Genomic DNA, 25993 nt, shown 5'->3' with positions numbered 1-25993 from the left:
GGGCGAGTGAGAACCCAGCATATCAAGTAGAACTCTCACTACGATTATGGACCACTTATATGGGTGGCCGCTTCCCAGGGTTCTGCTGGACCTCACCAAGGTGGTTTATGGGATACGGCGGCTAGCTATGAAATGGACTGTTTGGGATGGTAAGATCACGCTACAGACTCCCCTTTGGGAGGCACTCTACTTTGGCATGTGGAAAACCTGGTAGGGTTTGGAAGGATGTTCTTGATAGGCCGATAGATTGTTCGCCTCAGCTTGTGGTCTTAGGTTTACTGGAGGAGTTGGTGGCAATAGTTCTAAGAGATACTTGGTGGGTTTGGGTACTCTGTTGGGTAAGTGAAATATTGCACTTCACAGGACTTCAATGACTGCCCTTGATTTGCATGCGTGGTAACATTCTATGGACTGGGGTTCAAAGATGGAGGCGCCGGGGTTCACAGCTTGTGGCTGACCTCAGAAACATCACAATGTACGGGCTATATGGGAGGGATCATTTTGGGCTCCTAGGAATGTGATGTGGATCCGTTTACTGTGCTATGAACGGGGGTAATCGCCGGTTGCCTTTACTTTGTTATGCTTGCTTTGTTTGCAGGTATGTTCTAATTGTCTGAAGAATCCAATAAAATACTTTATGAAGAAAAAATGATATTTCTGACAGCTATATATTTGAAAACGATAATAACAGCAAAGATATTCTTGAAACTATTACTTACTTAAAAAATCGACATTCTTTATGATGATATTTCTGCATCCGGTATTTGTGTACAGAATATTGTTTTACGGTATTTGTGCAGCTCGATATTTAAAACTCAATATTTTGTCCAAACACCCTTCACTGATAATCGCTCGGGGTTTGGGAGGAGCATTGCCATATGTGCCTTATCTAATGCTTTAGTGATAAGAGGCAAGTGAGATGGGATAGTAGTTTGCCCAGAATTCTGCATCCTCAATAAATTAGTTTAAGAGTAGAGGATTGCATGCTCCAGTTACACCAGCTGTTGATTACAACGTGTTGATGAAAACCTGTATGCAGTTGTTAATTATACTTCGTAAGGAAAACATTAAGCTATCCCATAGGTCTTGAGAAGGTACAGGGTCCAAAAATGATTTAAAAGGATCCTCTTTTCTATCTCCATCGTAAGGTGCTTTTTATTGGAGTTCACCTCAGAGATGTAGGCTTGGATTTTTCAATTCTCATGCAATCCAAAGAATCACACACATGCTCTCTCTCTCTCTCTCTCTCTCTCTCCTATTTTCACTCTGTCTTTCAATTCCATGAGCTCTCCATCTACTCATCTGGTGCAAGAATGCTTTTGAGGACCTCTTGGGTGGCAAAGCTTCTCATAGATTGGTATTCAGGTGACCTTGTATTGAGATTCATGGGGAACCTGAAGAGATGGCAGTGCAACCCACCCAAACTTTGCAGGTAGTGTCATGTTTGTGCTTTGCCTACGTAGCAGCATCCTCAAATGGCTTGTCAGAAAGAGTCTCCACTCAGGAATGCACGGATAGCTGGGGTATGTTCTGAGCCCAGGCTGGGAAATACATCATAGTCTGATTCTTTTCTGTTTCCAGGTCAGTTCCTACCACCAGTACTTCAAATGTATCACACCTTCCTTCCTTGAATACTTATTCATCTGTCCTAGATTACCAGGTACGTGCTCTGAATAAACTAGTTGCTATACACTTTCTATTGTTTCTGTCAAGCCAGAAGTTATTTGTGCACTTTTAATGACTTCAGGGTGACAGAGGGAAATGGCAGCCCTTATTTTCGGGGGAATACGTGGATTCATGTTCCAAAAGGGACTGTGATTGACAAAATTCCAATTTATGGACCCCTGTTTGCGTTTTAGAGCCAATAAAAGGAGACTGCTTTGAGCATAGCGCACTTAGCAACATTTCCTATTTGCTCATTTTCTGAGGCCTGGAGGAGGTTGAGAACACACCCCTACTTCTAACATTATTCCTCGCTATTTGAAATGTTCTAATCTGAAACCAGTGTTGTCACTATAACAATATGCTCAAATGTACAAACACATCATATAACATAGTTCGAATGTAGCAAAAAGCAGTGGCATTATGATGGAATTACTCACTTATGTTTTAGGCCATTTTCTCCATTGTGATACCAGTCTAGCATGAGGCACTCAGCATGAAACTTTTGTACTTTCTCCAAATCATTCTTTCCCCTCTCAATCTCTTTCGTTAAGAGGTGAACGTCTTCACTCTGCGAAAAGAAAATAAGAATATGTTATTTCATATATTGCTCATAATGAAAGTGAGAAGAACTGTGAATGATATCGACCCTTTTCAAAAATCGTATTTTATTCAATATATTTTAGAAAATGTTAAAGGCTTACCTCAAACAAAGGCTAATAAATAAAGTAGGCTGTGAGAAACCACGAAGAAGGTTAAAGTCGTTCACATTTTGCTTAAATAAATGCATCCAATCATTACTTTGGCTTCAACATTTGTGTTCATCATGACATCACCATTATCTGAAACATAAAGTCCCAGGGCTCTATTGAGAATACAGATTTTGGGAGTCTCTAAACTATGAGTCTGCTCATAGGCTCACCAATCACCACTGAAAGGGGATGAGCACTTAAATGGGTGCTGAACTTGTGTAATATGCACTCTTTCTATATATTTCAGCTTAGTGGTTGATCCTGGAAGGTCTTAGGTTTCTGTTGGAATCTCTGTGATTATCTTCATATCTAGCACATCTCGCCAATTATTATTATACCATCTTGTGGCTTCTTATTCTTGGAGCCCCAGAGTCCATGGTCAGAAGAGCCAACCAAAGATCAGAGTTGGCATGAGCGCCTTAAATTTCTTACATACTGTAAAATCCTTATGCAAAATATATCAATTAATTTCAAAATAAAATATTTGTGCTCATCAAATAAAACAATTACAGAGATAAGTGAAAGTTCAGCAGGTTTTTACTATTTTAGCTTCCTTCGAAAATGCAAGTGTATTTATTCTGGCAAGTAGAAACGCTATATTTTTTTAACAAAATCTCCACGCAACAGAAAGACAACAAGCGATATGGTTTAATCTGGTTCAAAACAGAATATATACGAATGTTCCAATAACAAAATAACCTTTTTATCCTGCTCTCCATTGCAGTAATTGTCTGAAATATTCTCGTCCACAGCTATGTAATGTGAGGAGGGGTAATACTGCAATATATTATATATTTATATATTATATGACTTAATTTCATGGGTCCATTAGTCATTTATAACCTTTCTGTCTCAAAAAGAGGGATTTCGTAAACTGGAGGATTGGTGAGTGAGTGAATACAAGAACATATTTCGAGGAATATTATAAAGAGAAGCCTTCTAGAATCTTATTTGATGCTTTAATTGTGTTCTCTTTGGAATAGCAGCCCAGATCATCTCCTGATTTCCGCTTAGGGAATACTGCTTCTTGACTACTGATTCCCCATTCCCAGAGTGTTAAGCTAAAAAGAATCTTCAAACTGGTTCATCTGTTGCTGACACCGTCCTCATCAAATGTTACCTTTCCACTTTCAATACTTTATTTAGAATAAGGTAATTCCTATACGGAACCTGCTTCAGCAATATTTTGCTTGCTGTATGTTATTTTATTTTGCATGTTTTTTTTTGGATCTAATATAACGTTAGATGGCATGGTCATTTAAATATGTATGCTTCAGCTGCATTTTTCTTTCAATTTTAGTGATTGATTTACTTGTAATCTGAACGAAATATGTTAATAAATGTCTGCTTGTCTGGTTTCACTGTGATTGAGATGCATTGTGGGGGTTAGCTCCTGTCTTACACTTCAATTCGACAATTAAAGGTCCCTATTCTGATATATCACCTCGTCATGTGACGGGTGGTTTTATGGCAGTCACCTGCAAGCATAATTTCTAATGGTTTGATTCATTGCACGCTGGTGTGTTAATAAAGAGCGTCGGGTGTGGCCTGACAGTTACGCCCAACACCCAAAACCACAAGGTCTCCACATGCATTTCTTACAGCACATGCTGCTGATTAGGTCTGGCGCTGCAGCCCATTCGGAAGCCTGGGTCACTGCATTGATGGCCAGGTGGGCCTGCAAGCCCTGCCGGCTCCTGAAGTTAGCAGCTCCAAGCCCCACTAGCTCCCAACGCCGGTGGCTCATACTGGCACATCCAAGCCAGCACACCGCACTGGTTTTGATCGCAGCACCACAATGAACTGCCCGACACAGCTGTGACTGTGTCAGTAGTGAGCCCATCCTGCACAGACTTGCCACCACAGGTACCTGGCATGCTATAAGAGGTGCAACAAGCTTACAAAAAGTAATAAAGACAGACCATGAATGCAGTGAGTAGGCCCCAAGAGGCCCCGCTACAGGCCAGTCATGTACCTATCTACTATTGCTGCTGAACTGAAAAGAAGGCCAGGTAGACCAGGCCAACGTGAGCAGGTCACAAACAGGCAATCAGCCCTCCTGTTCCTGCTCTTAAAGGTAACACGCACAGTGTCACTGCATGTTACATCAGGGGCCACAGTACCTGCATAAGAAGAAGCATATCCGACATCCCTCATTGCTGCAAACACTCTGCTGAGGGAACTTCTTGGTCTGGCAGTTGTCCCCACTCACTCCAGAGGGGACAATGTTCATGCTGCAAGGGGAAAGATGGCAAGCTGTCTCAGGCTGCAACACTACTGTAACGCAACCCCAACTGCATCAAGATGGTGTCCATTCCCACCATCGAGCCATTCATAGTTGATGGGGCAGATTGGATGGAGTACCTCCATTTCTACTTCAAAGGGTCAGATATTCCAGAAGAGTGGTGCACAACTCTCTTGCATTTAGGCTTGAAGCTATCCATAAATTATACAAAACGCTGGCAGAAGAAATGGCAAAGTCATATGCCACTCTGCTTAAGGCCCTAAATGGACACTTTGAGCCCATGGCAAACAGGGCCTACGAGTGATTAGTGTTCCGTCAGGCCTGTCAAGAACCAAAGGAGCCCCTGGATACACTTGACTCGTAGAGCTGGCCCATACATGTGGTTTTGTAGACAAACAGGAGGAGATCTGGGTGAAGATAATTCAAGGATGTTTATCGACAAAGCTAAGAAAAACGATTCTCCAAGAACCAGGGAAACCATTGCAGAACATTATGACTCTAGGCCGATTGAAGGAGCGGTCAAAAGTCAAAGCCCCCCACATGGAAGCCACCCTCCAAAGACCAATCAAAACAGAGCAAGTTAATGTCGTGCGCACATGCTCAAGACCATCAACCCTGAAGAAGCCACACAAACAAAGAGTGTGGGTACTGCACAGGAACTCCACACCTACTGAATGAATGTCCAGCAAAAGGTCAGCAGTGTTCTGCAAGTGGAAAGTACAGCCACTTCTCAAAAGTATGCAGCTCAAAAATTCAAAGGAGGTAGTACAAACAGTCTCAAGAACTCCCAACCCATGAGAAGACAGGGACGATCATACTGAGGACTATGTAGTCCATACTGTCTTTGCCATAGAAACCAACCAACCAGCCCGCCACCCTCTCCAGAAGTGCTGAATTAAGGTTGGGGACCAGCACTTAACGGCAACCATCGTTACAAGGGAATCAAGGGAATCAATCGATCGATCTGATGTCCATGAGCGTTTATCATGCCCTGAGTGACCTGCTCCCGTTAACAAAAGCAAAGATCAGAGTGTTCACATATGGATAGATACAACCAATACCCTTTCTAGGAGGTTTCCAAGTACCCGTAGCACACAGGAATGCCAGCATCAAAACCTCAATCGACTTAGCTAAGGAGGGACAAGGGACGCTGATCAGTGGACAGACGGTGAAAGCAATTGGTCAGATCTCATTTGCACTGGAAGTGCAAGAAGAGGAAGTATCCAACCTTCATCAGGTGCTTAAAAGGGAAGGAAGTCAAACTTCATATTGATCAATCCATTCAAACAATCGCCCTACAACACAGACATATAACATCCAACCTCAGACCCAAAGTAGATGAAGAACTGAGCAAACTAGAACAAGCTGGAATAACTGAGAAAGTGTCAGGCCCCATGTCTTTGGTCTCACCAATTGTCCTCACAAAGAAGCTGAAACAACCGGAAGAATTCTGCATTTGTGTAGATACAAGGCTCCCCAAGTAGCCATCAAGCAGGAGTGACACCTGACTCCAACAGTGGACGACATTCGCAAGTGAACTCAGTGGTACTCAGTCAGTCAGTCAGAGTACTTTATTTCGATAAATAAATATCATAAAAAGGCATAAAAAAAGTACAATCAAATATTATAGGCAATCAACAATTCATATTATCTATAATGTTTAAAAAGGGGGGTCAGTAAAGTAGAAACATCCTAAAAACATCATTTAACGTGAAACATTAATATTCTCCCAGATTCGCAGAAATTACATTTCCTATAAAAAGTTAATTAATCACTCAATTCATTACAATAAAATAATCGGATTGATGGCGAACTTCTTTTTCTTAACCCTAACAGCTCCCACTAAAAAACTAGCAACATGGAACATAATCCTAGGGGTCTGCAGTAACTGTAAGAACAAGAGGGCAGGTTTGACCTGTATAAACCCCTCCTCCTTTAAAATTGGGAACAAATATTTCTTTCTTAAGGCCGCGTAATGGTCACAGAATAACAGAAAATGCATTGTGTTCTGGATCGAAAAATTATCACAATTACACGGCGTTCCTTTTTCCGGAGGAGACCAGGTTTGAAAGTAGCCAAGAGTTAGATGGATCAGGTTAAACCGGAAGCGTGTGAGTAGAAACCGGTGAAAGGGTTGATTTACAATAGACAAATATAATTCAGGGCCCACATAAGTACTCAAAATAATACTGGCCCGCACCAATGGTTTCTCATATTCAACTTGTTCTCTTTCTAAACATAACAGATCTTTCATCATGCTTTTAATCAGACCAATATCTTTAACAGTTATTGATTCCGGGAAATAAAAAAGATCCGATCTCCCTAATCTAGCAAAACAATTTTTAATATAAACTAGCCACGCTATTTTATTTACTTTATCCAGCTGCAGGCAATCTTTTAGAATGGAGTGGTTGAGCGGAATTTCTTGATTCAGCCAGATCTTTAGCCAGGCTAGAACGGGGGCCAGTTTGATCAAGTCTGAAATGTAGCCCACACCCAATTCAGTATGGACAATGTGTGTGGAAGTAGACTGGGGAAGAGAGAGAACCGATCTTAGAAATTTATTTTCCGTAATCTGTATACTTTCCATAGAGCAATAGCCCCATATCGCACTTCCATACGTTGCTATTGCAAGGCATTTTGCTTCGTAAATTTTTAGCAAACTAACAATTGGCCTCGCCCCGAGTTTATTCATAAAACCCCGAAGAGCAGAAGACGACTTTACAAGGGCAACATTTCTATTTTTTATCTGGGGGCCCCAGGAGCCTTTCTCATCGAAAGTGATCCCTAAGTATGGAAATATTGCTACTCTACACAATTCTTGCCTCCCACAAGTAAAGATTTTGGGGAGTTTATTTTTATTACCCTTACCCATAATCATAATCTGGGACTTTTTAACGTTGATCTTTAAATCCAGGGAAGTCATAAAAACCTCAAAGGCGTCCAATAATCGTTGAAGACCAACACCAGTACGAGAAAGCAGGACAGCATCGTCCGCGTATAGGAGAACCGGAATACCAAGTTCTCCTATCCGAGGGGAGTCCTGGGTAGCATCTTTTAATGTGGATTCCAAGGCAATTATATAAATAGTAAAAAGGAGGGGAGCCAGAATGCACCCCTGCCTGACTCCCCTTTCTGAGTTAAAGTGGCTAGTGCAGCGCCCCGCAGTAGTAACTCTAACAGAAGCTGTTAGGTCAGTATGTAAATCTACTAAGAGGTTAACAAGAGCCTTGTCCAGTCCCATGTCAAGTAAGATTTTCCATAATTTAGATCGATTTACAAGATCAAAGGCTGACGAGAGGTCCATGAACCCCAGATACATGGAACCCTCCTTCGCCTTCGTGTATTTCTCTATTAATAAATACAAATTCAAACCTTGATTTATAGTACTCCTTTTAGGTCTAAAACCATACTGCACATCTGCTAGGACCCCTTTCTCTGTTAACCAATCGTTCAATTTATTTAAAATAACTCGACCTAAAATTTTCACTGAGGAATCAATCAGTGAAATCGGCCTGTAACAGGATGGGTCTTGCCTATTACCCTTTTTAAACACTGGTATAATTATAGATTTCTTCCAGGAAGACGGGATTTTATCAAATGCAAGATTATTAAAAACCTTGCATAATACCTTAGACCAAAATTTTGGAAAACTTTTAAGAACGTCCCCAGGTACCCCATCTGGGCCTGGGGATTTGTTTTTTCTGGTTAGGTCTATAGCCCTTTCAACATCTGCAACTGCAAAAATAACTGCATCCTTGTCAGGGGAAGTTTCCCCAACTTCATCTGCTAAAATTCCACCAGGAGGACCAATATTAGAGTATATCTGACTAAAGTGTTTTATCCAGCCCTCATCTGGAATATTTGCCTCTAAAGGAGTATTAGTTTCATCAGAAAAAAAGGGCTGATTTATAATTTTCCAGAATAAACCACTGTTTTTTAGGGTATCTGGATCCAAGAGTTGAGCCAAGGCATTATCTTTCAGAGTCTTTTTCCTCTCTAGAATAGTTTTTTTATACACTTTCCTAGCATTTACTATTTTTGATCGATCTTTAGGAATAGTTTTTAATGCCTTAAGTAGTACACCATGTGCTTTAGAGCATTCCTTATCAAACCATCTATTGCCCTGTAGCGCCTTCTGGCTAGATTTAGCCTGAAGACTACGATTAATTTCTAGGCAAATCTGATCAAATGCTAATATAACCTCCTTAGGATCTGGATTTTCCGCTAGACATATAGAGATTTCATCCTCCACTTTAGATAAGACCTCCTGAAAAAAAGTTTCAGGGACTATTTTTGTCCACTTCAACCTACGATTCTGGTCTTTGACTTTAAGGTTCAAGCCCCCACTCTCTGCGACTGATTTGAGAGAAATCAGTTCAGTTTTCTTAAAAACAAGTACAACAGGATTATGATCACTAAAAACTGACACCTCAGTACAATAATTTAAAACACTATTTAACAAAAAAGAAGACAAAAAAATATAATCTATAATAGTACCATTTTCTTTGCCCTTAAACTTAGGGGACCTACTATTCCCGTCTCCACAGCCAGACTCATATAAATTCCATTTAGCGAGGAAAAGTTCAAGATAATCCCCCTGCCTAGTATGTTCTGGATGAGCAGTTGAGGAAAAGGGAGGGCCTTCCTCATCCCTCCTAATACATGGTAGGGTACATGGATGTATGTTAAAGTCCCCTAGTAATATTAACTCAAAAGTATTAACATTTATACTATAGACTGACAAGAATTTATCCAAGTCATCCAGGTTTTGACTGGTGCAATCATTAGCATGCGAATTATAAAAATTTATAAAAAGGATCTTACCCTTATCCTGGGTAGAAAGCTCAACAATTAGACAATTTACTGAGCCCGAGGGGCATTGAGTTAAGGTACCTTTCATATCCAATTTGAAAAGGCTTAATAGTCCCCCCTTAGGTCTTCCTGCCACACTGTTTGTAGCTGGAACGCAAAAATGACAGAAGCCATCTGAGAAAAAGCTATTCGTTTGATCCCAAGTCTCTTGTAAAGCAATGACGTCAAAAGATTTTAGTGTCCTTTCCCATTCGGCTATCCCAGACTTGCTCTTTAGACCAGCAATGTTCCATGTAGCAATCTTGATGGACGATGCTGAAGACTGGGAAGAATTTCCCAAGACATTTGGCAGTCAATCATTTTCCTCCATAGAAGATAAGGCAGCATACCGATTGTGAAGAGGTAAAGTGTTAACGGTCTGCCTGTAAGACAACTGATGACGACTTGGCTCCCCCCTACTTTGAGACCGGGACATATTCACAGTTACATTCGGGGTACAGGCATCCATACCTCTTCCGTTCTCATTTGAACATTGCCCTTGCACATACAACGAGCGACATTGAGTATTGGCCCCATGATTATAAAAGAAGCCAAGAGGTCTAGCAAGAACCGCATTTTCTAGAGTTGGCAAAATTGCAGCTCTCAGAAGCACTGTTGCCACGTGTTGGGGGTGTTTAAAATTTATAATAATACAGTCTCCACCTCTATTTTTAGGGCCATTGCCAATCCAACTAACTCTGTGGGTAAATAAAATATCATTTGCAAGGGCACAAGGAAATCCACAGTTCTTATTCAACCAAGCAAGCGTCTTGTTTTTAAGAGCAGGATACGTTTCTACCCCAGAACCATTCAAACACAAGTCAACCTCTGGGACATTTGTTAGAACCACAGTATATGGTGCACATTCTGGCGGGAGATTAATAGAATTAAGTCGCCTAGTTATACTTCTTCTATCAATGACTGTCCCTCTTATAGTGTCCTGTGTACTCCTTTGTATTGATCGTGGTTGACTAAATGTATTTTGTGCACTAGCCGACTCTACTGGCGATGTAGACGAGGATGAGGCGGTCGGCACACTTACAGTCGGTGGGGCCTGGGCAGTAACCCCCAAGCCCTCCACCCTATTACTGACTATAGTGTGTGTAACTGAACCCACTGGGCGATTATCCATAGAGCCTATTGAGTCTAAATGGGTACTCGGTGGAACAGTGGACCGAGTCAGACAAGATTCTACAAGGCCAGCGCGGAGCAAACCCCGTTTGAAGACGAGGTGGCGGCCAGGCGGGACACACGGGGGGATCCCTCTGCTCAGCCGGGGGGGCCCCTACGGCGACGGCTCGGCTCTCGGAGGGGCCTAGGTTGGGAAGCCCCGGTGCTCGGAACCAGCGAGCGGGGGAGGGTGAAGGCCCCCAAGGAAGCGACGCGCTCAAGAAGATGGTAGAGGCCGGGTGGCAGTAGGCGGCAGAGCACGCCACAAAAAGCTGCAGAGACGAAAACGCGGCGTCCGCTCAGGCTGAGCCCGCCTTGGAAAGGGTCTCCTCAGCAGCGCTCCCCCCACGACCGCCGGAGTCCTGCTGCCTGCTGCTGCTTCCGGGTAGTGTAGAACACTTGGTACCCCAACGGAGTCCGTCTGTTTATCCCCAGTCCGCTGCTCGTTTAGCAGTTCCTCTTGTCCTGGTCGCTCGGTACACCGCAGTAACTGGGGGATCGTTTTGCAGAGATTTGCAGAGATTTCTGCTTCCTCGTTCCTTGCTTGACCTCCCGCGTAGCTGCTTGACCTCCCTTCACAGGTACCCGGAGGAGTCACCGGGGCAGGACCCCAAGGGGACCCCGGCTGAGGGCAGACAGGAGCCCGCCGAGGTCTCTGAGGACAGAGGCGGTCCCTGGGACCGAGGCGGCGCCGCTCCCCACAGGCGTCGCGGAGGCGCTGGAGGCCAAAGACGGGTCCCGAGTCCTCGGAGGGGCCGGTGCTGGACTTGCCTGCACACACTGTCCCGGAGCTCCTGGGCCCCCGCGGAGAGGCGGCGGGCGCTGCGGCGGCTGCTTCTCCCCTACAACCGGCTCCCGGCGCTGCGGGCGCGGGTGCGCTGCGTGACCTACGGCCGCTGGACGTGAGCGGGAACCCTCAGCAAATGTATGTACTCAAGATGCCAAAAAGAAGCATGTAGACCTCTTCTGCACTGATAACCAGATTACATACATTGCCAGTGGTACTCAATAATTCTCCAAGGTCGACCTTCGATCCATCAGCTACAGCTTCATAGAGAATACCAATCCATCACAACTTTCTTGACCCACATGGGCTTGTGAAGATATCGCCGACTCAACTTCGGCATATCCTGTGCCACAGAGATCTTTCAAAATACAATCTGGTCTGCCGGGAGTTCTCAATGTCAGCCATGATATACTCCTACACGCCAAGTACCTGCAAGAGCATCATGTATGTCCATGCGGATTACTTCAAAGAATGAAGGATGCAGGTCTCACCTGCGCAAAGAGAAGTGTGAGTTTTTCAAATGCAAAATAAGCTTCTTCATATACACCTTCTCAGCCGCAGTAAAAACAATAAAGTTAAAGACGTCCAAGAAGCTCCAGCTCCTACAAATATGACTGAAGTGAGGAGCTTTCTAGAAATGGTCAATTTCTCTGGTCAGATCATCCAGGACCTCACTGGTCTCATTCAACCCCTGAGAGAACTCACTAAGGCCAATACTCCCTGTGCACGGGGGACCAAACAAGAGGAGGCTTTCCAGAAAACAAAAGAGGTAATGTCAGTAAGCACCACATTGTCCTACTTCAACCCTGCAAAGCCCACAAACATTGCAGTAGACACAAGCCCAAAGGGACTAGGTGCAGTGCTTACCCAACGTCAACCCCACGGTGAGTGGGGCCCAGTGTCCTACGTGAGTAGATCATTGACCGAAATGGAACATCGCAATTCACCAATATCACAGGAGGCCTTTGACATACACTGGGTGTGTCGTCACTGCCACCTATATGTATATGGCCATCCCTTCATAATATATACCAAAAAACATTTTAGGGATACAAAACTAAGGAGAATTATGTGTTCCAGTGCATCAATCCCCCTACATGAACCTATAACTGAAATAAGATGCACTGTTCCAAAAGAACAGACTACATTCCACTAATTAGGGCAGGGGGTCTTTTCAGTCACCACATGTATTAGTCTTACAGGAACAGTAGCCCTCACTCACCGTTGGGTGACATGTTCCTCATTGGGCCATGCTCCTCGTCAGGCTGGCACTGCCTTGCCTGACGGGCCCTACTAGTGGGCACTTTGCCAGAGATCTCTTTAATACAACCTGGCACCCATGCCAAGGTTAAAAACAAACAAAGGGGGTGTACCAGAAAAAATGATCTGGTTCCCTACCAACAACTATATGTATGTCTACCCCTCTAATTAGAGATTTAGATATTATGGTACTGTGTATGGGTATCTCCTACACTACAGAACTGCTAGTCATGGTCCACATGTTTCTTGCCTAATACAGTCAGACGGATCAGGTGGTGGTGCTTCAGGACCTGTTGTTGTGCCTAACCCTCTCTAAGAGAGTAAGAAACACATCTCCCTTTTGCCATGTATGAAATAACTGAAATCTTACATTGGAATCATAAACTTCTGAATGTGGAGACCTTCCTAGGTCAGGCACATGGACCCCTTGGGGATAGCACGGATGCTGGCCACTCTTCTATCAAGACAATTCAACTGAAAAGTGCCATGGTCAGTCTGACATACCCCGTCATCCAAGCTCCCCATTCCACCCTAATTGGCGGAATGGGGTCCGTTCTTTTGAAACAGTGCATCTTATTTCAGTTATAGGTGCATCGCTTCGTAATCACTACAGACCACAAGCCATTAGTGCCACTCTTCTAAGGGGCCACATCCAAACCTCAGTCAATCAATCAGAGTTTGTAAAGCACCACTACTCACCCGTAAGGGTCTCAAGGTACTAAGCAGGTTGTCCTCTGAGCTTCAGTCAAAGAGCCAGCTTTTAAGGTCCTACCTGAATTGGGGTAGCGATGGTGCCAGCCTGAGGTACAGGGGCAGGGTATTCCAGCTCTTTGCTGTGAGGTAGGCAAAGGATTTCCCAGCAGCCGAGGTCTTCCATATGCAGGATATGGTGCCTAGTGCTTGTTGAGCAGAGCGGACAGATCTGGTGGGGGAGTAGAAGTGGTTGAGGTAGGCGGTTCCTAGAGGGTCTTGTTCTTATAAGCATGGGCAAGGAGCTTGAAGTTGATTCTCTTCTCGATACCACGCAAAACCTCGACCGCACTTTGAGAAGTGGATGTTGCAACTACGACTGCCGAGTGGACTTCCAGTCTGGGTCCACCAACCTGGCAGACTATCTTTCCCGATACCCTCAGGCAGTGACTCTGGAAGAAGGAGCAGAAGCTGAAGCAACAGAGGCGTACGTCCATTATATCACAGAAAGATCCAGGCCTCTGCCTATCTCCATGGAGACATTACGAGCCACTGAAGGAGATGAGCACCTGCAGCTAGCCTTGGCTGCTGTCAAATCAAACAATTGGAGAACTTTTAAGGCACAGCTGCCGCTAAGGCCCCCGGAGACACAAAAGACCATAGAGTCTAAGGATAGTCTAGAGCTATCTGCCCATGGGAATAGGTGCTAACTTAGAGGCCCTCATCTTGTCATTCCCTAGTCTGACCCAACGAGCAGTCCAACTGGCCCACCACAAACACCAAGGGATCACCAAGACAAAGAAAAGACTTTGCACCAAAGTCTAGTTCCCCTGTATGGACAATCTGGTGGAGCAGTTGTAAGATACTGTCACTGGAGTCAAGTAACTGGCCCTCCCAAATCACCATCTCCTGTCATCACCAAAGAAGGATCACACACCCAATGGGAGTCTGCCAGCCTCAATTTCGGCCATCTCCTGGATGGAAACCATGCTCTGATCATCATAGAAGACCACATCAGTTGTCCTGAAGTTGAAATTGTTAGGTCGCTGTCAGCTCCAGAAGTAATCATAAAACTAGAAAAGGTGACCGCATCACACAGCATAATGAGGTTTGTGAGGACGAACAATGTACCCCCGTTCCATGGTCAGGTGTTCGCGGAATGCTTCTCCTCTTGGGGTATCCATGACAAGAAAGTAACATCAAAGTGCCCTCAAGCAAACGGGGAGGTGGAGTGGTTTATGAGGACTCTAACCAAAGTGATTCACACTGTGCATGGGCAACCATTGGAACGAGCTGTTTATGGTTTTTTGTATGAGTATCACCAAACCCCCCCACTCAACAACTGGTCAAGCCCCTAGACATGCCAGTCTGGGACGAGTGGTGGCCGACACAATTACCCATCTTCCCACATGGTATCCACTGGAGATCAACGACTCTGAAGTCCTCAGCAGAAGGAAGGCCACTAATCAGAGGGCCAGCACAAGGAGAGGGCTTGAACAAGTGTGATTCAGGCAGGGGACTGGGTGTTTTTTCAAAGATCGGTACACTGGCAGCAAGTTTTGATTGCTACTCGAACGGAACCTGTGGCTGGTAGTCAAAAGACTAGGTACCATGGTCACAGCCTGCCAAGGGGATGAGGCTGTCACAAAGAATTGCCTTTCATCTGTAAGGCCTGGAGCCCTCCTAACAGTCGTCCAACTATAGGCACTATCTCAGACAAATCTCCAGAGAGCACTGAATGGGACGGCTTACCCAAAATCCCTCTCTCAGAGTCTGGGTTGGAGAGGCCTCCATCACCTGATGGCACAGTGAATAGTCCTATCCAAAATCTAGTGTCTCTCCCGGTGAAGTTGAGGAAGTGGTCAGTGTCTGGAGCCAAGAGGGCAGTGGTATCACCCCTCGATAGTGCCTACAGAGTAGCCTTGCACCATCATCTTGACTAGCAGACTATTTGGTATTAATTAATGACTTTCAGTTAATATTGAATGTATGCCCGCATGAACATTTAATTGGTTATGTGTTTGTTTCACTTAATAAAGTTGGGGAGGAATGTAATATACCACCTCACCATGGTGACAAGGTATTCTTATGGCAGTCCTCTGTGGACATAAGCTCTAATGGTTTGATCCAGTGCACTCTGGTATGTTAATAAAGAGTGTTGGGGCATGGCTTGACAGTTACAGCCGACATCCGACACCACAAGGCCTCAGCATGCCTTTATTGTAGCACGCGCTTGTTATTAGGCCCGGCGCTCGGGCCCATGCGGGCACCCCGGGTCACTACACCTATGACCAGTGGAGAAACATATCTGATGACTTCACCAAAAGATTGAGATTGAAGAAACCCAGCTCTAACACAAGTAAAACATCAAGTTGTTTCAATGTTTTTCAGTGAAAAATTATTTGGATGACCACTAATCCATCATTCCAAAGTAAAAGCCAGTCATATAGTATTATGCAGAGCACATCTGTCAATCGATAAAATTCAATTTTTTTTATTTTTTTCACTACTAAAATGCAGGATGGAGCAATGATAAAACAGCTGTAGCCTGTAATTAGTTCTCTTTGTCGGAGCAAGAATTTAGAAACAGAGATGTTTTTAAAAGAATCTAATCAAAGTGTTCCTGTTCCACTTGACTGGGAAGATGCACAACTATTCTTTTTGTTGAAAACTGCTTGGAGGGATGTCAATGTCTCTAAACTATTCCAACCATTCACTTTTCTGAACTGGAGAGCAGTAGTTTACCACAAATTTGCTTCAAAATGTTTCCATAAGTGGTTCAGTGGAGGAAGCAATTCATGTCAAAATGACAGATCCTCATATAGGATACCTCCTGAAATGAATAAAATATTCATCAAAAAGAATGGGGCATTTCTTGAAATGACTGACATATGCCAAGAGGAATATGAAATATTTTGAAATGAATATGACAGGTTGAAATGAATATAAGGTACTGAAATGAATATATCGTATTCTGAAAAGAAAATATTGTACATTGAAAATAATATAATATACACTGAAATGAACATTAAACATGTTGCAATTAATTTTGAATTGCGTTCAAATTAATATTACCCAGATGGCAATAAATATGAGACATATGAAGATGAATAGGAGCTGATTGAAAATAAATATGGCTTGGGCTGAAATTAATGTAAGACCCATTGAATTCAATTTGGCATGCCTTCAAATGAGTATGACCAAAGCTGAAATTATCATGACATTTGTTATAATGAATATGGCACACATTGAAATTAATATGATACATATTCAAATGAATATGTTATGTGTTAAAATAGATAAGTTGCATCTTAAAATGAATATGACAAGTGTTAATATTATTATGACTTTCATTGAAATAAACAAAATGAATATGAGTATTGTTAAAATGAACATGAAATTTATCAGAATGAATACAGCTTGCATTGAAAGTAATATGATACACAATGACATGATTATGATATGTGTTGCAATGGATAGGATTCAGGTTAAAATTAATATGATGTGTTAATATAAATCAAGCATCCATTGCAAGGAATATGGCACGTGCTAAGATGAATATGACATGCATTGAAATTAATATGAGTTCCACTGATATGAATTCAACATGTCCTAACCCCTTCTGTGCCATGGACATAATGGTTATGTCAGTGGCACAGCGCTGCTGTGCCACAGATGTAACCATTACATCTTGGCCCATAGGGGAAGCACTAGCGCTCCCCCGGTGAGTCACCCACCCACACCTCCCCAACACGGATGGCAGCTGAAGCGATTCCACTGCCACCCCCGATTGCCCCTGCATCTAATGACGTCATTGCGCACTGCATGCTGACTTCATTAGAGGCCACCGGACGCGCTGGAAGCCATTTGCTTCCAGCACATCGAGGAGTAAACAGGTACGTTTCTCCTACGGCTGGGGGAAGGGAGTTTGTCTAAAAGACGCATCAGGGGAAAGGAAAGGCTTTTCCTTTCCCTTGATGTCTCTTTCAGCATGCGATCGGGCAACAGGAATGCCCACGAGACACCAAGGATTGTATTTTTGGTCGATTTCATTGTAGGTGAGCGGCCCCTTGGGCAAGGGTTGCTCCACTTTGGGGGACATATTATCGATGGCCAAATCTACCCCCATTGGAAGCAGATCGGCCTATTTCTTTTAGGCCCATCTGCCCCCAAATGAGGCAGAAGCCACTAAAGCACCAGGGATTGTTTTTTTTTGTTTTTGTTGTGTGGGGGCGGCTCCTTGGGCAAGGGGTGCCCCCCCAAAGGGGGCACATAACTGTTGAACACAAGGGGGAGCAGATCGGCCTATTTTGTTTAGGCCCTTCTGCACCCAAGTAGAGAGCAGAAGCCATTAGATACCAGGGAGTTTTTTGTTTTGTGTTTTTTGTGTGGGGGCAGTCCCTTGGGCAAGGGTTGCCTCCCAAAGGGGGGCATAGTATTGATGACCATTTCTACTCCCCTTAAGGCCCATTTGCCCCCAAGAGGGGCAGAAGCCACTAAGGCGCCAGGGATTGTTTTTTTTTTGTGGGGGCAGCGGCCCCTTGGGCAATGGTCGCCCCTCAAAGGGGGCACATAATTGTTGGCCATTTCATTTGCATTTGTGATTAGATGTTTTATTTCTCCTTTTTGTTCTAGTTTAGATTATTTTGCTGTGACTGCTTGCAGTTTTGGCAGTGGTTGACCTGCAGTTTGCGCAGTTGCATTTTTTTGGGTAAAAAAAAGCTATTTACTCCAAATGAGTATCGTTGCCATGCATGAATGACTTTTTTGTAAATGGTGTACTAAATGCAGGATTGTGTGTGAAATTGTCCTTTGATTTGTGCACGATGATATTTGTGTTGTCTTATGTGTAACTTTCTTTTCTTTTTCCTTTTTAGTGGGATATCATTTGTGCTTGCTGTGTCTGTGCAGAGTAGTGGCTGGCAGGTCTAGCTTTTTCAGGCAAGTGAGTGGTATAGTTCTTAAATACATAGGTCTTTGTGATAAAGACACACTTTGTGTATTACTTATTTTACACAGTGTTGGTTGTTGTTAGCACATTTGTCAAGTTACTTTTATTAGGAAGGATCATGGCTAGCCGTAACCTGACCGCTCAGCAGGTTGTTGGTATGCTTCTTGAGTTGTCTTCTGACCATGATTATGAGACTGACTACTCTGCATCTGATGCAGAGGAGGACGTGCAAGATTCTAGCAGTTAATTTTTTGTCTGAGAGGAATCATCTGATGAGGAAGCCACTCTCATTGCGGACAAGTGCCTGTTTTAGAAGCCTGGGGCTGAAAGGCTTCCCACTGGAAGACCTGAACTCTGGGTTGCCCAAACATGGAACAACTGGCATTGCCTGCCTTTACTGGTCTCCCAGCGTGTAGAGTGAATACAGAAAACTTTTGCCTATCAATTTCTTTCAGTTGTTTAAGGATGATGTATTTTTGGAAGAGATTGTTGAGCAGACTAATTTGTATGCTGAATAGTATTTGGGGGACAACAGTGCCAGACTTAGGCCACACTCTAGCACTACCTGGTGGATTCCTACAAATCTGGAAGAGTTGAAGAAGTTCTTCGGTTTAATTTTTTGGATGGGGCTGATAAGGAAGCAGTCACTGTCTTCATATTGGTCTGCTAGTCCCTTGATGGCAACAGCTATATCTCTTGCAACCATGAATCGTAATCAATATTTGCTTCTTCTTCGGATGCTGCGTTTTGTTGATAATGCTTTAACGTTGCCACAAGATCACCCTGATTCTGATTGTCTTTTTAAGATTCAGCCTGTCCTGGATCACTTTGTAGATCAGTTTTCAGAGATCTGTGTTCCAGGGAAAGAAATATCTGTGGACACGTTTTTGGTGCTGTTCAAAGGCCATTTGGGTTTTAGGCATCACATTCCTAGCAAGAGGGCACGTTATGGAATTAAGATGTATATGCTGTCTGAAAGTAGTACAGGACATGTTTATAATTCCAGAGTCTACAATGGTAGGGATTCCAATATTGACCCCCTGGTTGTCCGTCCACTTTTGGAGTTAGTTAGAAAATTGTGTGGGAACTTGGTATATGACTGTTTAACAAAGGTCACCATTTGTACCTGGATAACTTCTACAATGGAGTGCAGTTTTTCAGGGAATTATTCAAAGGGGACACTGGTGCTTGTGGCACAATCCGCTCGAACTGTAAAAGCTATCCAAGGGAGCTTGTATGTAAAAATCGTGAGAGGGGACAGTGCAGTGCCTTGCATAATGATGAGCTGCTAGCTGTGAAATTTGCAGACAGGAGGGATGTCCACATGCTTACTACCATCCATGATGAGCATACTTTCCCTGTGATTGTTTGTGGTCAGGTTACTGAAGTGCTCAAACTTGCGTGCATTTTAGACATCAATAAACACATGGGTGGTGTAGATGGCGTAGATCAGACGTTGGAACCTTACACTGCTGTTTGTCAGGCTTACATTTGTTATAAAAAGTTGGCTATACATCTCTTCCATTTAGCAACTTTTAATGCTTTTATTGTGTTCAAGGATTGTTCCCCTGAGTCAAAGATGACATTTGTTAAATTTCAGGAATCTATGATAGAGAGCCTTATTGTGGTGGAAAAGGAAAGAGTTCCTAGAGACGCAGTGGTGGAGGATGTGGCTAGATTTAAAGAGCGCCAGTTTCCCAATCACATTCCTCTCACACCCACTAAGAAATGTATAGTCTGTGCCCAAAGAGGTATCCGGAGGGAGACTCGCATGTACTGCCCCGATTGTTCTTCTAAGCCTGGGCTGTGTGTGGTCAGCTTTTTCAGAAATCACCACACACAAATGAATTATTGGGAACTACCGTGAGCATAAACGTAAACTACCTGTTCTATATTGTTTTATAGTTTTTGTTCAGTTTCACAGTTGGCATTATTGTCATATATCTAGTTAGAGCTTTTGTGTTTGTAGTTTTGTACTTAATCATAATTAGTTAGTGTTCTTTTTTGTTAAAAAAGTGATGGCGCTGTATGTGGAGTGGTGCGTGGCTGGTGGTGTGTGTGGAGTGGTGCTTGGCTGGCGGTGTGCGTGGAGTGGTGCTTGGCTGGCGGAATGTGTGGAGTGGCACTTTACTGGTGGTAGGAGTGGAGTGGTGCTTGGCTGGTGGTGTGCATGGAGTGGGGCTTGGCTGACGGTGTGCGTGGAGTGGCGTTTGGCTGGCGGTATGTGTAGAGTGGCTGGTGGTATGCATGTAATGGCGCTTGGCTGGTGTTGTGCGTGGAGAGGTACATATCTGGTGGTGTGCGTGGAGTGGTGCTTGGCTGGCAGTGTGCTTACAGTGACGCTTTCCTGGTGGTGTGCGTGGAGTGGTGCTTGCTGGGCAGTGTGCATGCAGTGGCGTTTCGCTGGTGGTGTGTGTGAATTGGCACTTGCCTAGCAGTGTAACTAGTGACTTGCTGTTGGCCACCACAACACACTGCTGGCCAAATGCCAGTCCACAAACTCCATCAGCTGGTGTGATTGCTGTGTCAGGCATGTGGGCATATGAAAGTGATGGGCCCTTGAATGGCACTGTCTGTTGATGTGAGTGTTGTAATGTGCTGGGCCCAAGGCTGGCGGTGTGAATGGTCTTATACATGTCACATATGAAAGGTGTGTGAATCAACTGTAAAGCGGTTGATGCCCTGACGTGGCTTTACAGCTCATCAGTTGGTAGTCATTGGTTCAGTTTTTTGGCCTTTCAGTTATTAACAGTTCATTTCTTTTTTGTGAAATCTCTAGTTAATAAAGTTTGATGTATTGAACCATCACTCACCCTCGTGCCAAATCCAGTCAGCATGTGTGTGGTACAATAGTCAGGCATCGAAGCACACCCGTGACATGCTAGGTGTCTCAGGTGGGACCCCAATGATGAAGCATGCCACCAACTAGGCTGGTGGATGTGGGTCTTTTTAACATAACTTAAGGTTTTTTTGTTTTTCACAATTTGAGTGTTTCGAACATCACAGAAGTAAGAGTCTTGGTAGCATGGTTGCTTCTTTTCTAAGGAAAAAGTACCAACTCTAGATAAGTTCGAAAACTAGTCACCCGGTGAAGAACACGGTAGTGTGCTTCTTTTGGACCCCAACAAGCTTCTTAGCCACAATGCCCTGTAAACTTTAAAATGTGGCTCAAACCACACATTTTTCTTGCATATCTGTACCATATTTTTCCAAAAATAAACCAGAACCTTCCTACCACCCACCGTACCCCCGGTCTCCTGATAAAAATGCTACCTCACTTGTGTAGGTGGGCCAATGATCTATTACAAAGCTACGTATTTTGCAAGGGGGACACCTGCGTTTTTGGTCCTGGGCATGGTGGTTATCTAGGGAAACCTACCAAACCCAGACATTTTTTAAAACTAGATACCCAGTGGATTCTACGGAGGTTTGGCTTGTGTGGATCCCACAACATTTCTTACCCAGACTTCTCTGCAAACCTCAAAATTTGCTTAGAAGGCACATTTTCCTCACTTTTGTTTGTAGGATCACCACAGCGTCACATATATCCTACACCCAGTATTTCCCTCGGTCCCCACAGTAAAGTTATAGCTCACTTGTGTGGGTCCCAAAAGCAGAGTCTGCCTAAAAATGTATTAAAAAATTGTACTAATCAGCTCACTGTGGTACCCCACTCTACATGTTTTTGGCCCTTACCTGTTGCAGGCACCTAGGCCACCCACACAAGTGAGGTATAATTTTTATCAAGAGACCAGGGAAACGTTGGGTGGTAGAAAAATTGTGCCGGCACATTGATCCTACACAGAAATGTGAGGAAAATAAGCTTTTTTAGCTAATTTAGAGGTTTGCAGGGGATTCTGAGTAATAAAACGTTGGGGGATCCACACAAACAACAACTCCCTAGACTCAACTGGGTGTCTAGTTTTAAAAAATGTGTGGGTTTAGTAGGTTTCCCTAGATATGCGCCGCACCCGGGACCAAAAGCGCAGGTGCTACCTCCGCAAAAATAGGTAGTTTTGTAACAGATCATTTTGATGTGTCCATGATCCATTTTGGGGCATTTCCTGTTGCGGGCAATACGTCTACCCACGCAACTGAGGTACCATTTTTATCAGAGGACTTGGTGAAAATCTGGGTGGAAGGAAGTTTGTGGCTCCCCTCCGATTCCAGAACTTTCCATCACCGAAATGTGAGTAAAAGGTGTTTTTAAGACACATTTTGAGATTTGCAAAGGATTCCGGTTGACAGAATCTGGTGAGAGCCTCACAAGTCATCCCATTGTGGGTTCCCCTAGGTGTCTAGTTTTGAAAAATGTGTGGGTTTGGTATGCCTTCCTAAGTGCCAGCTGAGCTACAAGCCAAAATCCACAGCTAGGCACTTTGTGGAAAAACGCATCAGTTTTTATTGGAAAAATGGGATGTGTCCATGTTGTGTTTTGGGGCATTTCATGTTGTGGGGACTAGGCCTACCCATACAACTGAGGTACCTTTTTTATCAGAAGGGTTGGGGAAATGCTGGGTGGAAGGACGTTTGTGGCTCCCCTCGGATTTCAGAACTTTCCAGTAACGAAATGTGAGGGAAGAGTGCTTTTTTAGCCACATTTTGAGGTTTGCAAAGGATTTGGGGGACAGAACCTGGTGAGAGCCCCACCAGTCACCCCATTTTGGATTTCCCTAGGTGGCTAGTTTTCACAAATGTGTAGGTGCTGGCTGAGCTAGAGGCCAAAATCCACAGCTAGGCACTTTGCAAAAAACACAGCTGTTTTCATTAGAAAAGTGTGATGTGTCTATGTTGTGTTTTGGGCCACTTCCTGTTGCGGGCACTAGGCCTACCCACACAAGTGAGGTACCATTTTTATCGGAAGACTTAGGGGAATGCTGGGTGGAAGAAAGTTTGTGGCTCCCCTCCGTTTCCAAAACCTTCCATCACTGAAATGTGAGGAAAAAGTGTTTTTTATCCACATTTTGAGATTTGCAATGGATTCTGAGTGACAGAATCTGGTGAGAGCCCCTCAAGTCACCCCTTCCTGTATTCCACTAGGTGTCTAGTTTTGAAAAATGTGTGGGTTTTGTAGGTTTCCATAAGTGCCGGCTAAGCTAGAGGCCAAAATCCACAGCTAGGCACTTTTCGAAAAACGCATCAGTTTTCATTAGAAAAATGTGATGTGTCCACATTGTGTTTTGAGGCATTTCCTGTTGTGAGCACTAGGCCTACCCACACAACTGAAGTACCATTTGTATCAGGATGCTTGAGGGGAATGCTGGATAGAAGGACATTGGTGGCTGTTCTTGGATTTCACATCTTTACAGCACCGACATGTGAGGGTAAAGTGTTTTTTTAACCTAATTTTGAGGTTTGCAAAGGATTTTGGGGGACAGAACCTGGTGAGAGCCCCACCAGTCACCCCATTTTAGATTACCCTGGGTGTCTAGTTTTCACAAATGTATAGGTTTGCTAGATTTCCCTAGGTGCTGGCTGAGCTAGAGGCCAAAATCCACAGCTAGCCACTTTGCAAAAAATACATAGGTTTTCATTAGAAAAGTGTGATGTGTCCACACAGTGTTTTGGGGCATTTCCTGTTGCGGGCACTAGGCCTACCAACACAAGTGAGGTACCATTTTTATTGAGATACTTGTGGGAATGCTGGGTGGAAGGAAGTTTGTGGCTCCCCTTGGATTTAAGAACTTTGCAGCACCACAATGTGAGGGAAAAGTGTTCTTTTAGCCAAAAGTTGAGATTTGCAAAGTATTCTGGGTGAAATAACCTGGTAAGAGTCCCACAAGTAATCCCATTCCTGGATTCTCCTAGGTGTCTAGTTTTCAAAAATGTATAGGTTTGCTAGGTTTCCCAAGGTGCTGGCTGAGCCAGAGGTCAAAATCGACAGCTAGACAGTTTGCAAAAAAACACATCTGTTTTCATTAGAAAAGTGTGATGTGTCCATGTTGTGTTTTGGGGCATTTCCTGTTGCGGGCACTAGGCCTACCCATACAAGTGAGGTACCTTTTTTATCGGGAGACTTGGGGGAATGCTGGGTGGAAGGAAGTTTGTGGCTTCCCTCCGTTTCCAAAACTTTCCATCACTGAAATTTGAGGAAAACGTTTTTTTTAGCCACATTTTGAGATTTGCCAAGAATTATGGGTAACAGTACCTGGTGAGAGCCCCACAAGTCACCCCATCCTTGATTCTCCTAGGTGTCTAGTTTTTAAAAATGTGCAGGTTTGGTAGGTGTTTCTAAGTGCCCGCTCAACTACAGCCCAAAATCCACAGCTAGGCACTTTTCAAAAAACACGCCAGATTTCAATGTAAAAATGTGATGTGTCCATGTTGTGTTTTGGGGCAATTTCTGTTGTGGGCACTAGGCTTATCCACACAAGTGAGGTACCATTTTTATTGGGAGACTTGGGGGGACACAGAACAGAAGAACAAGTGCTACTGCCCAATGCCTTGCTCTACATTATTTCCTTCCAAATCTAAGACAGTGTGTAAGAAAGAACTATATTTGAGAAATATCCTGTAATTCACATGCTAGTATGGGGACCCCCGAATTCAGAGATGTGCAAATAACCACTGCTTCTAAACTCCTTATCTCATTCCCACTTTGGGAATACAAAGGTTTCCTTCATACCTATTTTTCACTCTTTATATTTTACCAAATTAATTGATCTATACCCTGTATACAATGAAAACCGATTGTAGGTGCAGCTCATTTATTGGTTCTGGGTACCTTGGGTTCTTGATGAACCTACAAGCCCTATATATCCCCACAACCAGAAAACATAATGGTATATTGCTTTAAAAAATCTGCCATAGTCGGAAAAAGTTACAGACAAAAACTTAGACAGAAATGGCTGTTTTTTCCAACCCAATTTCAATATTTTTTTTTATTTCAGCTGTTACTTTCTGTAGGAAAACCTTCAAGAATCTACACATAACCCCTTGCTAAATTCCGATGGTTGTCTACTTTTCAGAAATATTTAGCTGTCCAGGATCCACCACTGGTTTCACACCCATTTCTGTCACTAACTGGAAGGAGGCTGAAAGCACAAAAAATAGTAAATATGGGGTATGTCCTAGTAAAATACCAAAACTGTGCTGAACCTTTTGGTTTTGTGATTCAAGTCTGCCTGTTCCTGACAGCTGGGAAGATGGTGATTTCAACACCATAAACTGTTTGTTGATGCCATTTGCAGGGGGAAAAAACACATGCTTTCTTCTGCAGCACTTTGTTCCAAAAACCCAAATTTTAACTGTATTTTGGCTAATTTCTTGGTCTTCTCCAGGGGAACAGACACACTCTGGGTACCTTTAGAATCCCTAGGATGTTGGGAAAAAAGGATGCAAATTTGGCTTGGATAGCTCATGTGGACAGAAAGCTATGAGGGCCTAAACACAAACTATCCCAAATAGCCAAAAAAAGGCCTGGCACAGGAAGGGAAAAAGGCCTGACAGCGAAGGGGATAAACTGAATATGACCAATGCTAAAATTAAAATGAAACTTGTCAAAATGAATATTTAATGCTTTGGAATTAGTGTGGTGAAATTAATATGAACCACATCAAAATCAATATGACATTCTGTAACATGAATATTACACATGTTGAAAGAAATATGAAACTGTGACA

The 25993-nt window shown here is 43.6% G+C and overlaps 1 protein-coding gene across 3 annotated transcripts in view; it reads right to left on the bottom strand.

The window, feature by feature from the left end:
- Positions 1–25993, bottom strand: part of VWA3B (von Willebrand factor A domain containing 3B) — an 829217-nt gene that overhangs the window by 507800 nt on the left and 295424 nt on the right. For all 3 annotated transcript variants that reach the window (XM_069204269.1, XM_069204271.1, XM_069204270.1), the window contains one exon: positions 2103–2233. In XM_069204269.1, the coding sequence (XP_069060370.1) occupies positions 2103–2233 (131 nt within the window). The remainder of the gene's footprint in view (positions 1–2102; positions 2234–25993) is intronic.

Source organism: Pleurodeles waltl, chromosome 8 (assembly GCF_031143425.1).
Source record: "Pleurodeles waltl isolate 20211129_DDA chromosome 8, aPleWal1.hap1.20221129, whole genome shotgun sequence".
Lineage (NCBI taxonomy): Eukaryota > Metazoa > Chordata > Amphibia > Caudata > Salamandridae > Pleurodeles > Pleurodeles waltl.
This window is presented reverse-complemented; position numbering and strand designations above follow the sequence as displayed.